This window comes from Cucumis sativus, chromosome 7 (genome assembly GCF_000004075.3).
Source record: "Cucumis sativus cultivar 9930 chromosome 7, Cucumber_9930_V3, whole genome shotgun sequence".
Lineage (NCBI taxonomy): Eukaryota > Viridiplantae > Streptophyta > Magnoliopsida > Cucurbitales > Cucurbitaceae > Cucumis > Cucumis sativus.
Window position 1 is genome coordinate 7514527 of NC_026661.2, and position 14235 is coordinate 7528761.

At 33.9% G+C, this 14235-nt stretch overlaps 1 protein-coding gene and 1 long non-coding RNA gene across 4 annotated transcripts in view; one reads left to right on the plus strand and one right to left on the minus strand.

Annotated features, from left to right (window-relative positions):
- Positions 1-6000, plus strand: part of LOC116404971 — a 58984-nt gene extending 52984 nt beyond the window's left edge. The window contains exons 2-4 of one of the 2 annotated variants that reach the window (XR_004217990.1): positions 4025-4083; positions 4191-4378; positions 5480-6000. Coding sequence is in view for 1 of the 2 variants with exons in the window: in XM_031888434.1 (XP_031744294.1) it covers positions 4025-4083; position 4191 (60 nt within the window). In the remaining variant the exon portion in view is untranslated. Of the gene's footprint in view, positions 1-4024; positions 4084-4190; positions 4544-5479 lie in introns of those variants that run through there. The other variant, XM_031888434.1, reaches the window with a different exon arrangement.
- A 6013-nt stretch (positions 6001-12013) lies between these two features.
- Positions 12014-13917, minus strand: LOC116404973. Of its 2 annotated transcripts, XR_004217998.1 has the most exons (3): positions 13524-13917; positions 13305-13428; positions 12014-12434 (listed from the first exon to the last, which is right to left on the minus strand). It is a non-coding gene; the product is annotated as an uncharacterized LOC116404973 (long non-coding RNA). The 2 variants fall into 2 exon arrangements; XR_004217997.1 differs by lacking the exon at positions 12014-12434 and having other exon boundaries at positions 13088-13428.
- Between the last annotated feature and the right edge of the window lie 318 nt (positions 13918-14235).

Genomic DNA, 14235 nt, shown 5'->3' on the forward strand with positions numbered 1-14235 from the left:
TTTGGGTGAATTTGGGGTTTAATATGGTATTAGAGCAGATGGGGTGTTTCCTTCCCAATTAAAATTGATTTTCACTTGTTGGACCTTTTAGATATTTCGAACCCATAAGTGGGGGATTGTTAGTGATATATAATTAAATTTACTTTTAATCACTAGCTTAAGATTTTGGGTGGTGGTTTAATTAATAGCATCAGCTTTCTAAAAATTTCTTCAAGGCGGGTTTCCAAGAAGCGAATTGAGTTAGGAACTTTCATTAGGTAGAGCATTTGATCTTCAACCTTTACAGTCGGTCCACATGGGCCTTGCCCGACTATTTTGTTATGGACATGTTTACATTTTAACCGTTAATAAGCAACTTAGGCTATCACACCCCACCACGAGCACCTACTTGCGTGGCTCGAGATATGGCGTGAAGCCAATCGATAGCACCCACGTCAAAACGACACCATCTGACCCTTAGCCTGAAACCTTTAAACCTAAATAACAGCGGAAACATAACACATAAATTTTACTAAAACAAATTGGGCTAAACCTTTTTCATTTAACAACCTTAGACAAGTTTTACATAGACAAAACGTAATCTTATTTATCTAGAACAAAACCTTATAAAACCTTCCCAAAAGCCTAAGTCTGATAGCACAAAAGACTCTAATTTATCATTAGTGCAAAATAACAGGGCACATACGATAACAAAATGAAATCCTTTAGTAGACAGGTAGCAGCAAGTTAGGCTTAGAGGACACGATCTCTACCTAGAAAGTGGGAAAACATTTTAAATATTATGCATTTTGAAGAGTAAACAATATGCTTGAATAAATACCTTTAAACAATAACACGCTTGAAAGACTTTTTATAACATAACTTAAACATTTTATCATAAATCCGTCATAAATCATGACTTAAGAACATGCTTGAAATCACTTTAAATAAAACATTTTCCACTAACAGATACAAGCTCAAATCCTTGGTTTATAAATTTGTACGATCTTCTCATGTCCTGAAATAATGGTAAAATAGTACAATTAATTATCTTTTGCCAAGAAAATATCAAAAGTATACTTAAAAAACTCAAAAAATTACCAAAAATAGCTCAACCCGCAATATGACATTGCCTGGCACGAATGGGTGGGCGGCAGGGCCTTGGTTGGGCGCTGGCTACTGTGTGTGAATCTCACAAGAGGCTTTTCACACGCGTTGGGCATGCCTGCGTGCTAACCTCACACACAAGCACATTGTGAACCTCACTTGGTTGCGTGCTTGGCATTTTGTGTAGCCCTCCTCGTGTGCATTCTTGGCTAGTGCATTTCTTGTGTCACAATCGTGAACTTTGAAACACGAGAGGAGCGATTATGTTGCACTTGTTTTACGTAGACAACAAGTTAGCTGATCAAAATCTAAAAACCACAGACAAACACATGATACGATGTAGCCTCTCTTCACGTTCTTGAGAGAAATGTTTTATAAAACGTGAGGAGAAAGAAATTCAATGAAAATATCGTTAAAGCAAGCATTGAAGACTGTCAATTGCAAAGAAAAACTTTGATTGCGAAGAGTGCAACAAGGCTTGGGCAGGGACTCAACTACTATGTCCCATCTATAGTACATTTTAGACTTTTTTAGTAACAAGGTTTATGAAATAAAAAGAAAAGCAAAAAGTAAAACTAAATACAAAACATTAAAACAATGTAAATTGGGGGTGTTTGGGCATGCGGCCATAAGCAAACAGCGCCTTGGACAAGCATACTTGTTACATTCTCCCCCACTTAAACAATTGACGTCCCTGTCGACTGGCGAAGTTAGAATTCCTCGATCTTCTTATTTCACGCTTCAAGGTCTTCAGCACATTCCTAACGTGTTTCTTCCACATGGAGGTTCTTTCACTTCAGTAGGAATTCATGTATCCTCTTCATGGGTATACCCTTCCTCACTCTCTTAGGAAGGATTTCTTCCATTTCTTTATCGTCTTTCTGCTTTAGGTCACTAGATGACCATACACCATTGTTGCACTACTGGTCATCTGCATATTGATGGTAAGGTTTCAAGTTGCTCACATGAGCTACTAGATGATTTTTTATCCATGCAGGCAACGATACCCCATAGGATGCATTTCAATTTTCTTCAGAACTTCAACAGGCCCTTCGTATTTTCTAGTGAGATGCTGATGTTGATGTCCTCTAAATCAAATTTTCTTTGCTTTAAACTCTATGAAGAGTTGGTCTTCAGCTCAAAACTTGAGAGGATGATGCTTCTTATCATACGCTTCGAGACTTTCTCTTAGTATGCTCGAGTGATGTTCGTAGTCTTCTCCCACTTTTTCGTAAAGTTATGAGCTTGAGGATTTTTTCCTGCATAAGGATGATCAAAATATGAGGCAGTATAGGTTGTCTTCCACTTAAGATTTCGAAAGGACTCGTTCTTGTGGATAGACTAGTTTGTGCATTAAAACAAAATTGAGCCACATCCATCAACTAGGCCCAATTCTTTTGTCCAAAATCAACAAAATGTCGTAGATATTCCTTAAGCATACAATTGAATCCTTCAGTTTGGCCATTCGTCTGAGGATGGCAGCTTAAGGATATATTTAGGCGTGTCCCCAAGAAGGCGAATAGTTCGGTTCGGAGAGTACCAATGAATCTACCATCCCTGTCACTCACAATGCTTGATGGAACTCCCCATCACTTCAAGACATTCTTAAAGAACAAGTGTGCTATCAGCTCGACAGAACATAGTTTTGTAATGGGGATGAAGGTGGCATACTTCGAGAACCAATTGATTATAACCTTTGGGATGTGTAATAAAATCCATGGATTTCGCACATTCAGGGAATTTCAATGTGTTCGACTGACTTTCCAAAGTTACTTTCTCTACTAAAGCCTGAAGCCCCGTATGCTGCAAGAATCAGTGTGCCAATCGAGGTTGCAACGTTTCAAATTCAACTGATCAGCATACCATTCAAAATTTGAATTTTCAAACATGACGAGTTTGTAACTTTAGTGCCCCTTGGAGAAGAAAATGAAATTCAGGGTATATGTAATTCAAGTTTTGTTCCACAAGATAGTACAATTTAAATTATTCTCCATATGTTGCTTAATTATCTCATAGTGGTTGTTAAGACAACCATTAGGCTAATTTGGGTTTCAGGCTTACTTTTCCCATTTTACGTGTAAAATGGCTCAAGCTCACTAATGAAAGATATTTGTTGGCTAGCTAGTGTTATTATCCTCGATTTCCTTCTTCCCCTAATACATTATGTTATGGAATTTGTTAGATACCTAGATTAGTATAGGGTTGGGGTATAAGGGTAATTAGATATTTAGGAAGTTACTAGTAGTTATTGTGTAAGTGTGGTTACTAGTAGTTATTATGTAAGTGTGGTAACTAGGGTGGTTACATCTTATTATAAATGGAGGGAGGGTAAGTGAGGGGAGAATTCTGGGGAGTGATTTAGGGCTTGGGTGAGAGTACTCAAGAGGGAGGTTCCAAGTGCTTTATACTTGGTTTTATCTTGTATTTTCTTATAGTTCATTATAATAAATTAAGATCTTGTTCTTGTTAGGAAGTATCCTAACAGAATAACTCTAGAAGGTCTCATGTTAGCGAATGATAATCTGCGTTAAGTGTGTATTTGTAGGAATTCTTCTCCCGGGCATCTATTGTTGATATTCTTTACCTTTCAATATATCAAAGCCAAGGATTCTTTTGTATTTCTCTATGCCTTTTCTTTACCGATTTATGCTTTTTTTTAGTTATATTTGAGAATAGTATTTCATTTCTTTCATGTGAAATGTTGAACTTCAGTAGTGTGGAGAGTGGAACGTAATATCTTACCTTTTATATTAGTAAACTTGATTTTAAGCAATGTGTTTTTGAAGATTTTATGTTGTAGAATGTTTTTTGTTCTTCAAGCTACTGTTCTTAACTTTATTTTCTCCTGTTAATGTTCTCAATGATTATCGAGCATATGCATTACCATGTGCCTTCAAGCGTGTCAGTGTGCTCTTGCTCATAATTGCAAATTACTCAGAGCTTGGATTGTCTCCTCCAGTTGGTTAAAGGAAAGCTACCGGGAAGGCAGATTTGTTGGTAAGTTCGAATGGCTTGCTAGTATCAAAGCGTAATGTATTTTCTTCCACTTATGTTTTTCATCCTACCTAATTTTTGTGATTGATTAATTCCTTATGGATCTGCAGACGAGTTGCCTTACATACTAAATGATGATGACTACATATCGAAGTATCGAGCCAGCCTAAAAGCTGCAGTTCTCAGGGCAAAAGCATGTTCTTGAGCTTTATTTGAAGGGTATGATGTTTGCATATCAGCTCACGCTCAACCACCACCTAAAACTCTATCCCTGATAGTCAAGTCAGCCGGTGGAAATGTAATTTCTCTGTTATTGTACAAATCTCGAGTACTAGGTTTGGTTCTCTATATTACATATACAACCACTATAATATGGCTATCCTCCCATCTAATGAAGACGTGAAGTTCTCAACAAACAAGCACGTATACGAATTCTAGACATGGGTCAATAAATCATAGACATGGTGACATGTCATTTTTTTCTTAAAAATATAGGATAGTGCTAGAACACAGTTTTAATATATATAATTTAAAAAGTATGTATCATATTTATATAGAAATTCAAAGTCAATAAGTTTATGTATTTATATGCTTAAAAATAAGCTTTCCTTCACTCAAAACTTATTCAAAGCCAAGAGTTTAATATGTGTGTGTGACCAATCTTGACCTTTATTGCATTGGAATACTTGTTGTCTAACACATCTACTGTACTAACTAGTGTTCAACATGTGTTCTCCGAGTGTTCCATACATATTGTTTATTGATACACTAGCCAAACTTGTGTATGTGCTTCTTAAGTCTTTAATATTTATGTTTGTTTTGATCCTAGGAATTGAGCATGTAATGTAAAAAGTCTATGCACAAGGGGTCATATGGCCATCTCCGTGTTTCTTTAATTATCAAATTTGTTCAAGTTTTTAATTGTCTCTAGATCAAAATCTGGAGTTATTTTTTGTGATTTGGTGTACAAATACATACATCCATGTTTCTAATTATGATTAGATTGTTTTCTGCTCGCAACATTTTATTGTTTAGCTTGTCTTTGATCTTGAACTTACTATTATGTTGATTTAAATTCCATTTTAGCCTTAGAACTTTCAAAACATCCATTTTAGTCATCGAGCTTCCAAAACGTAGCCAACTAACGGTTTTAGTATTTTGTAAATTATTTTATCAATTAATATTCATTTATCCAATACTCATCGGTCATTTCTGCTATATGTGATTGGAATATATCTCATAGGAAGCATTTTGAAAGTTGGGAAAAGATGGAAAATTTTAGGGACTAGAACAAGAATTTGTTTAATATTTTTTGATAGGGTGAATTCTTGCAATTTCCTTGTCGTATATACATAATTTTTTCTCTCATTTGGCAAATTCATTATGCTTGAAAATTTAGGTGATTCATGAGCTAGATAAAGTAAACAACGTATGGAAGATGATCTTTGTGGCTTGTGAGGAAGACGTGGAGGAAGCCTTGGTGGCCGTAGAAAAAGGGATATGGACTTTCAACGTTGAATGGTTAATGGCATGTATAATGAGACAAGAAGTAGACTTGGAGGCCCCTTAATTTGCTGAGTCCCTATGAGAAACAAGGTCACCCTAACTTTCAGTTTTGAACAAGCAGCAGCCAGCCATTTCGTCCTTGTGTAAATCCACTCTTTTCTCAACTCACTCTAATTTGGTACATAAACAAACTCTGATCGCTCCATCTCTATATTCATCAGTACATAAAAGACGATAAGTTTATTCATGGAGAAAGTTGGATGTAAGTATGTTTTAGGAATGGTCCTTCATTTAGTAACTTTGGGAATTGTAAAAATGAGGTAATGAAGTTCTATCAAGTTGAATGTTCTTGTTTATGTTAGATGAGACTGATTCTTGGATACCAGAATTAACTTGAAGTACGTGTTTGAGTTCCATTGGAGTGATTAGAGAAAAGATGTTCCTTTAAAAAGGGTAATTTTTTTATGTAGACTTTCTTTTTATTAAAATTGCTTAAAATACAATTTGAGAGTATTTCAATAGCTTTCAAAGAGTTGTCAAACACTTGTAGTTTTTCTAAAATAACATATTTTCAAAATTAATTACTGTAATAGTTAAACAAAAGATTCTTTCCCTTCGAAATTTTAAAGTTTGTCTAGTTACCTCTTAAACCTTTCAATTGTTTAATAGGTCTTTCAATTTTATGTTTTAAGTGTCTATAAATTTTGATTTTTTTTATTTGTTAGATATAAATCTGAAGAAATGAATAAAGTAGATTTGTAAGTTTAAAATAGTTTAAAAGTTGAGAAATTAAATTTGTAGTTTAAAAAGTTGGAGTAAATAGTTTGTGTTAAGTCGGGTTGTGATATTTTATTTATTTATTTTAATAATAGAAGAGAGGGAGACGAAAATTGCAGACTGAAGGGAGAAGAAGCGGTGGCTGACTTTGTATATTTCTCCTTTCTTTTCAATTTGAGAAAATTTCTTTGCAATTCACTTTGAAAAGGAAATGAATATTTCTCCCTCAGACTTATCTCTCTCTTCTTTTCAATTTATTTTCAATTTTTCTGTGTGCTTCTCACAGTGTATGCATAATCTCTCTTTCATTTTGATATTCATCTCCATTTCAAATATCTCCCACACAAAGAACAAAGAAATGAGTAAAGTAACTGAGAGAGCATTTTGTTTTTCCCTTCATATGGTTGGTTACTTTTTGTCAATTAAATGAAAAGTGAAGAATAAGATAAGATTTTCTTTACCCATTTGCCATCATCATCAAAGCTATTTACCTCATTTTTGTTCACACACACACAACTTCATTTTGTTGGATTACACTCATTTGAGAAAATAGCAAAATTTTATTAGAAGAATAGCAAACACGAGCATTTCATGTGTTTTGAATTTTCATTAACCCTAAAATCTCCTCGCCTGCTTTTTAGTTAAACTGTAACTAATTTTGAAATATGCAAAATTTTAGCATAAATATTGATTTTCTCCTACATTATCTTAACACACTTTTTTTTCCTCCAAATATTGGATTTATATCAAATCTTTATTTTCAAATTTTACTTTATCCAAATTTTCATTTTTCAAAATTTCATCGTTATTCTACTTTTATTTTTGTATTTCATATATATATATATTTATAATATTTAATCTTATTTTTCTCTTTTCCTATTCATCTTCTTCCTTTCTCTTCCTCTTCAACCTACGGCCACACCACCGTCTCTTTTCTTCCTTCTCTTTTCATTCTCCAATCAACTTCACCACCGTCTTCCACCTACATCGAACGTCAAGCAAATTTTGTCGTATCGTCGCATCACCGTTAGCCCGAGTCACTCCGGTTCCGTCACGCCATGTATGTTTAGATTTGAATTGTTTGGTTATTTGTTGCACCGATCCGTCTCCGTTAGAATTTGATTCTCCACAATTTGGGTAAGTTATGGAATTTACATATAGAGTGAATTGAATGGATTAAATTGTTTGTGGAAGTGATTGATTTCTCTTCAATTATGTTTAGGTCGGTTCGTTGCACTTTAGTTTGAAAAAGAAGCTTAAGTAAGGTTATAAGCTAAGGGATTCTCTACTACTGGACTCACCTATAGTTTTGAATTGTGCTGTCTGTATAGTTACCTCCGATTGAGTAAAGATGTCGAAACGATATATATACGTATGAATGTAGACTTGATGTTGAATGCATATTGTGATTGTCTGGGAATATATATATATAAATATGTATGGATGTAGACAGGACGACAATTGTAGATTGTGTTTGTATGGAATGTGGATGTGAACTTGTGATTGTCGTTTAGATTGGGTGTATGTTATACTAAAGTATGGTTGTGTACTGGTGAATTGAGGGGTGTTATGACTATATAGTTTGATTGACTGATGTATTGATATGTTACTGGCGGACATTGGGCTAAAGTGAGATAAGTTGACTATTAGGGTGTTCAGTGAAAGGATTATATGTTGAAGTAGTTGGACTGTACTATGAATGAGTTTTAAGATGTTTAGAATGGATTGAGGGGAAAATTGTTAGATTTCTATTGGGTAGTTACCTTGCAGGTGTCCTACAGGATCACCACCTGATATGTGCATCCTTCGATAGCACTAGACTGATATGTGCATCCTTCGGGAGCATTAGACTGATATGTGTTTCTGCGGAACACTAGACTGATTTATGCGTCCTTTGAGGCGTTAGACTGATTATGTGTATCCTACGGATCACAAGACTGTGACTGTGCAGGGTACCCCAATAGAAAGTTAACAGTTTCTTTTTCCCCTAACGGGACCAATAGCGGGTCTCTTATTGGGTATGTTTATACTCATCCTTTCATGTTTAACTATTTCAGGCAAAGGTAACAAAGGAGGTAGACTGACGAGGGACAAGAAGGAGACGTGATTGCCATAAGGGAATGTCCTTCAAATGCTTCCGCTTTATGTTTCTTGTTTTTCCTTTGTACATGAGGTTGTTTAAAAATTTTGTGATGGAACTGAGTTTACGAACTGTTGTTTTGTAAATAGTACTTTTAAAGTTTTGGATATTTGAAATAGGGCCCGAACTTAAGTTTGTTTTCTTTGATCGTATGATTTCAAGTGAATTTTATTATATTTTGTGTCAATCAAGGTCTCTTTGTCAAAATTAATGACTTCAACTTAGTTAGAAAAGTTGGGTCGTTACAACAAATTTTAAGTATTAATGTAAGAATTATGTACTTCATTATAAAGATCGATAGTTTAAAGTTTTTGACGATAATTTACATGGAATTACATGATCAGTTACCACTATCAATAGAATCACTTACAAATATTAACACAATCGTGTACCGATAACAAGACGATTGTTTACACTATTCAATACGATCACCAATATCATATGATCGTGTACCCATGTCAACATGATAATTTTTTTAATCAATATTATCATTTACCGTTGTTAAATGGTCGTTTATCACGGTTAATAGGATCGTTTAATGTATATTATTTCATTGCACGATGGTTTACTTATTCTTGCATTGTGTTTAGTATTATCATTTTGTACATTTTATTCTTTTATTCAGTAATAAATGTATATCTATGTCTATCTATTTCTTTCTATCACAATTAAATACTTAATTTTTTTTTTTTTACAGATTATTAATGTCTTTTCCTATTGTGTTTTTTATGGAGGTCAATGGAATGGATGTAATATTATGAGAATTACTTAGTTGCTGAAATTTTGGTAGATGTCCGAGTCAGCTTTAATTCTCTAGTTGATTTAATTTATATGTGAACAGATTCAATTGGATGGATAAGTAGAATTATTGTTTTACTTGATTTTGGTAAAAGCAAGGTCCAACTGTGTGGTGCCAGTAAAGAAAGACAATGATGTGCTTGGTATTTATCTTTTGCTAAAGATGCAACTAACATACATCCATTAGTGCTTGCTCACGTAACTGTTGTTTTTAGAAGGTCTTCTTCTTCTAGTAGTGTACGATAGAATGTTGATATGTCATGAATGTAGGTTCTTCTTTTATGTTTCAAATGATGAAATTATAAGAGACATCTCATATCATTGTGATTTGAAGGAAAATAGTTTATTTGAAAGTAAAGAAGTGCTTTCAAAGTGTTTGGCATAATAGAAGTGAATAACAACTTTCAATTTAGAAACTACAATATCAAATTTGAGGTCTCTTGATTTAGATGACTACTAGAATGGTGCAAATGGTTTATTAGGACATCTCGTTATAAGAAGAGCGAGTTGTGGTGCTATGAAAAATACATTATGAACACGGCTGTTCATTGAATACTAGTTTGTCACATGCATGCTTCTTCAACAGTAATTGACAGTTGCTTGATAGATGAGTTCAGGTCATGTCTTGATCGTTTCATTCCAAAAGCAATTGTTGCATAAGGCATGTACAATGGAGTTAATATAAGTTAGTAGAAAGCTTGCAGGGCAAAAGAACACATAGTAAAAGATATTAAAAGGTGACACAGTTAAATCATACATGTTGATTCCAAGGTTCTTTGATAAATTGGTTGAATCTATCTCAGTATAATGAGTTTCATATATAGAATGATGACATCAAATTGTGTAGACAGTGTAAATTTAGTTTTTAAAGATCTTAGAGATGTATTGCAAAAGTGGTTTGATGAAAGAAGTAAAGCTACTTTTACAATGAAGAGTTGTTTGACTTCTTGGGTGAGAACGTGTTGCATTTAGAATAACATGAAAAGTCAAGAATTTTATTGGTAAGGTTTTTTTTTTTTTTTTAATGTTTGTATCTCAGGTAGATATAAATAGACTCTATTTTTGTCCATCCGATAGAGAAATATAACAATTTATGTGTGCTTGTTTCAGATAGATAGAGATAGATAGCTATCAATGTCTATTTGTCTCTATTTGTGCATGCTTTTTTTTTAATCTATATTTGTTTTATGTATTAGGTTGATCCAATTAGTATGATTGAATACAAATGGATGATACAAAATGATAATGTGATTATATTTATTGGTTCTAATTTGAAATATTCAAATTTACTTGGAAATTAGTATAATTAGTATAATATATAGTGATACATTATAATATAAAGTTTATATGTTAATGAAACTTTATTATATAAATTTAATTTTAGATAAAGTTCAAAATTAATTTATGAGAGATAAAATATTTGAATGAGTTCAAATATTAATTTAATGTGGATTTGTTTGATATTAAAATTATTAATTATGAGATAAAGTTATATTTGAATATGATTCAAATTTAACTTAAGTTAAATATAAAATATTTAATTTAGTTATTAATTAATTAATAGTTTAGTTTAATATTATTTAATTAAATTTGATTTAATTAAATTAATATAAAACTATAAGGTATTGGAGAGATATTCATTCAATAAGATTTAAATGAAATATTAATTAAATATGATTTAATTAATTATTAACTAATTGATTAATGGTTAATTAGTTAGTTGATTTGAAACTTCTATTAATTTAATATTTTTTAAGTTAATAGAATCCTATGATTTTCTCCTACCCGTCTTACTCAATGAAAGAAAGAGAGTTATAAATATGTAGAAGAAAAACATTTTCTTAACCAAAATAAAATCGATGATTTTCTTTTCTGCAAAATAGATTGTAACGACCTAATTTTTCGAATTAAGCTGAAGTTATTACTTTAAGACTAGATTCGTCCTTTAACCATAAGACTTTATAATTTAAAAAAATATATTTTTTAACAACATTAAAGAGTTTTTATTCGGGCTCTATTTCAAATAAAATTTTGAAAGTGTAAAAGTATCGATAATAAAGAAAGTTCAAGAACATAAAATCGTTCAATCATGAAACCCAAAACAGTCTCAATTACTAAAGAAAACCAAAATAAAAAAATATATAAAGTAGAAGCAATTTGAAGGACATTTCCCTATGGCAGTTTCGCGGAAAAAGATTAAACATAAAAGGGTGAGTATAAACATACCCAGTAAGAGACCCACTACTGATCTTGTTAGAAGAAAAATAAAATTGTTAACTTCCTATTGGAGGTGCCCTGCACTTTAAAAGTCTTGTGATCATGTAGAATACACATAATCAGTCCAATGCCCTAAAGGACACAAATATTAGTCTAGTGCTCTCAGAAAGCACATGTAGTCTAGTGCTCTGCAGAAGCACATGAGTCTAGTGCTTTCGAAGAATGCACATGTCAGTCTATTGCTCTCGAAGAATGCACATGTCATTCTAGTGCTCTCGAAGAATGCACAACAGGTGGTGATCCCGTAGGACACCTGCAAGGCACACTACCCAATCGACAAAGCTAACAATTTTCCCTTAGTCCGTTATAAACATTTAATCAATCCATTCCTAGTATAGTCAAACTACTCCATCATATCATCAATCCAACTTAACACACTTACGTTCAATCTATTCAATCTATCACAAAATCAGTTGATACTATAACAACACACCAGACAGTCAAGATATATATATATACATAACACCTTTCTCAGTTTACAAATACATTATCCATCGTATCTACTTCTATACCAGTCTGGCATAATATACATGTAACGACCCAACTTTTCTAGGTAAGTCGAAGTCATTAATTTCAAATAAAGACCTGAGTTTACTCAAAATCTCAATCTCAAACAATTTCAAAGTCTCAAGAAAACAAAAATTTATATCTGGGCCCTGTTTAAAATAACCAACACTTTCAAGAAAAATTTACTAATTCGTGAATACAGTTCAACTATAAAATTTTCTAAACAATCTCAAGTACTAAAACAAAACACGTGAAACAAAACATTTAGCATAAGCAATTTAAAATAACCCCTATGGCAATCACGCTTCCTTCCTGCCCCTCGCCGGTTTGCCGTCTTTATTACCTTTGCCTGAAAATTAAACATAAGGAGGGTGAGTATAAAAATACCCAGTAAGAGACCCTCTACTAGTCCCGTCAGGGGAAAATAAATTGTTAACATTCTATTGGGACACCCTGTACAGTCGCAGTCTTGTGATCCGTAGGATGCACATTTCAGTCTAACGCCCAAGGGACGTACATTTCAGTCTAGTGTTCTGCAGAAACACATATCAGTCTAATGCTCCCGAAGGTGCAGAATAATTGGTGATCCCGTGGGACACCTACAAGGCACACATCCCAATAAAAGCTAACAATTTTTCCCTCAGTCCATTCTAAACATCTTAACAGTCATTCACAAATCAGTTAAACATTCTCATCACGTAAACTCCTTATTTAACCTCAACCAGTCGTCTTACTCTAATTTAGCCCAAGGTCAGTAAAAAGCATATCATTACATCAGTTAACAAGCTAAACAATCATAACCTCCTCCTCAGTCACCAAGGGCACAACCACGACGTTTCTTCCGTTCACAAGCACACAACATAACAGTAGATATTATATTCAGTCTAGACAACAATCAATCTACTAATCAAATCCACACTTTATATAAGCAACATCTACGAGATTCAGTCGTTTCCACATCCTTATCCTTGTACACATACATAACCAGACAGTCACAACATATACTCAACCACAGTCCACATCAACCCATGCACATATATGTATTAATTTCTCCCAGTCAAACACAGCAAACATTAAACTTTAAGTCAATGTCCAAACATACATCATAACAGTCATCTCTACTCAGTTCAAATAATATAATACGGTCCATACAGTCAATACATCTTAATTAGTCATTATATCTTAATTTTGTTGTTGAGTCCAGTAGAAAATCCCTTACCTCAAGGTTGCTCAATTTCTTAAACAAACTATATCCCACGAAAGATACGAAGTATTGGCGAGCCAAACTCCAAAATTCACAATTTCGGTTATGAACACGAGGGACCCAATGTCACTTCCAACACCTTCAAGAACAGTATTAACCAAACGTTTCATTTGATATTTTATCTTAACAATCCATCAAACAGAAACTATCAATTTTACTTATAAGAGAACTCACAACAAAAACGGCGGCAGCGACGATCGAACTACAAGCAGATTAGAGTGTACGTCGGTTGTGAATTGCGGCTGGAAGAAGAACACGCTGCTGGAAGAAGAGGAAACGCGCGGCTGGAAGGAGACGTGCGCTGCCTCAAAATCGATCGACGATCTGACGCGGCGACCGGGCTTCACGAACGGAGAGGAAAGGAATGGGCGGCGGCTGGGCTTGGCTTCGACGGAGACAGAGGCGATTAGGACGGGGCACGGCGACGCAGATCTGGACGACAACTGCAAGGCGACGCGTACGGCTTGCTTCGCGAACAGAGATGGCGACCGACGGTTGCAGCGGCGGCTGGGTATGGTAGAAAAGAAAGAGAAATGGAAGAAGAATAGGGGGGCGGCCGTGGATCGGAGAAGAAAAGAAGGAGGAGAGCGATGGTGGTCGGTTGAAGGGTGCGGCTGGAGGTAGGGCACGGTGAAGGAGAAAATAGAAAAAGAAAATGAAGGGGAAAGGGGTTGCGCGCGGGAGGAAGAAGAAAGGAAAATTTTTCTTCTTTTCTTTTATTTAAATTAAATAATAAAACTAAAATATAAATAAATATATATATAATTATATTATCACATTTTCAAATCTTCTTTTTCCCCTTCAACATATTTTCTTCAAAAAATAAATCTTGTACAAATTGAATAATTTTCTTAAAATAAATTACCTTCGAGTTTGGGGCGTTACA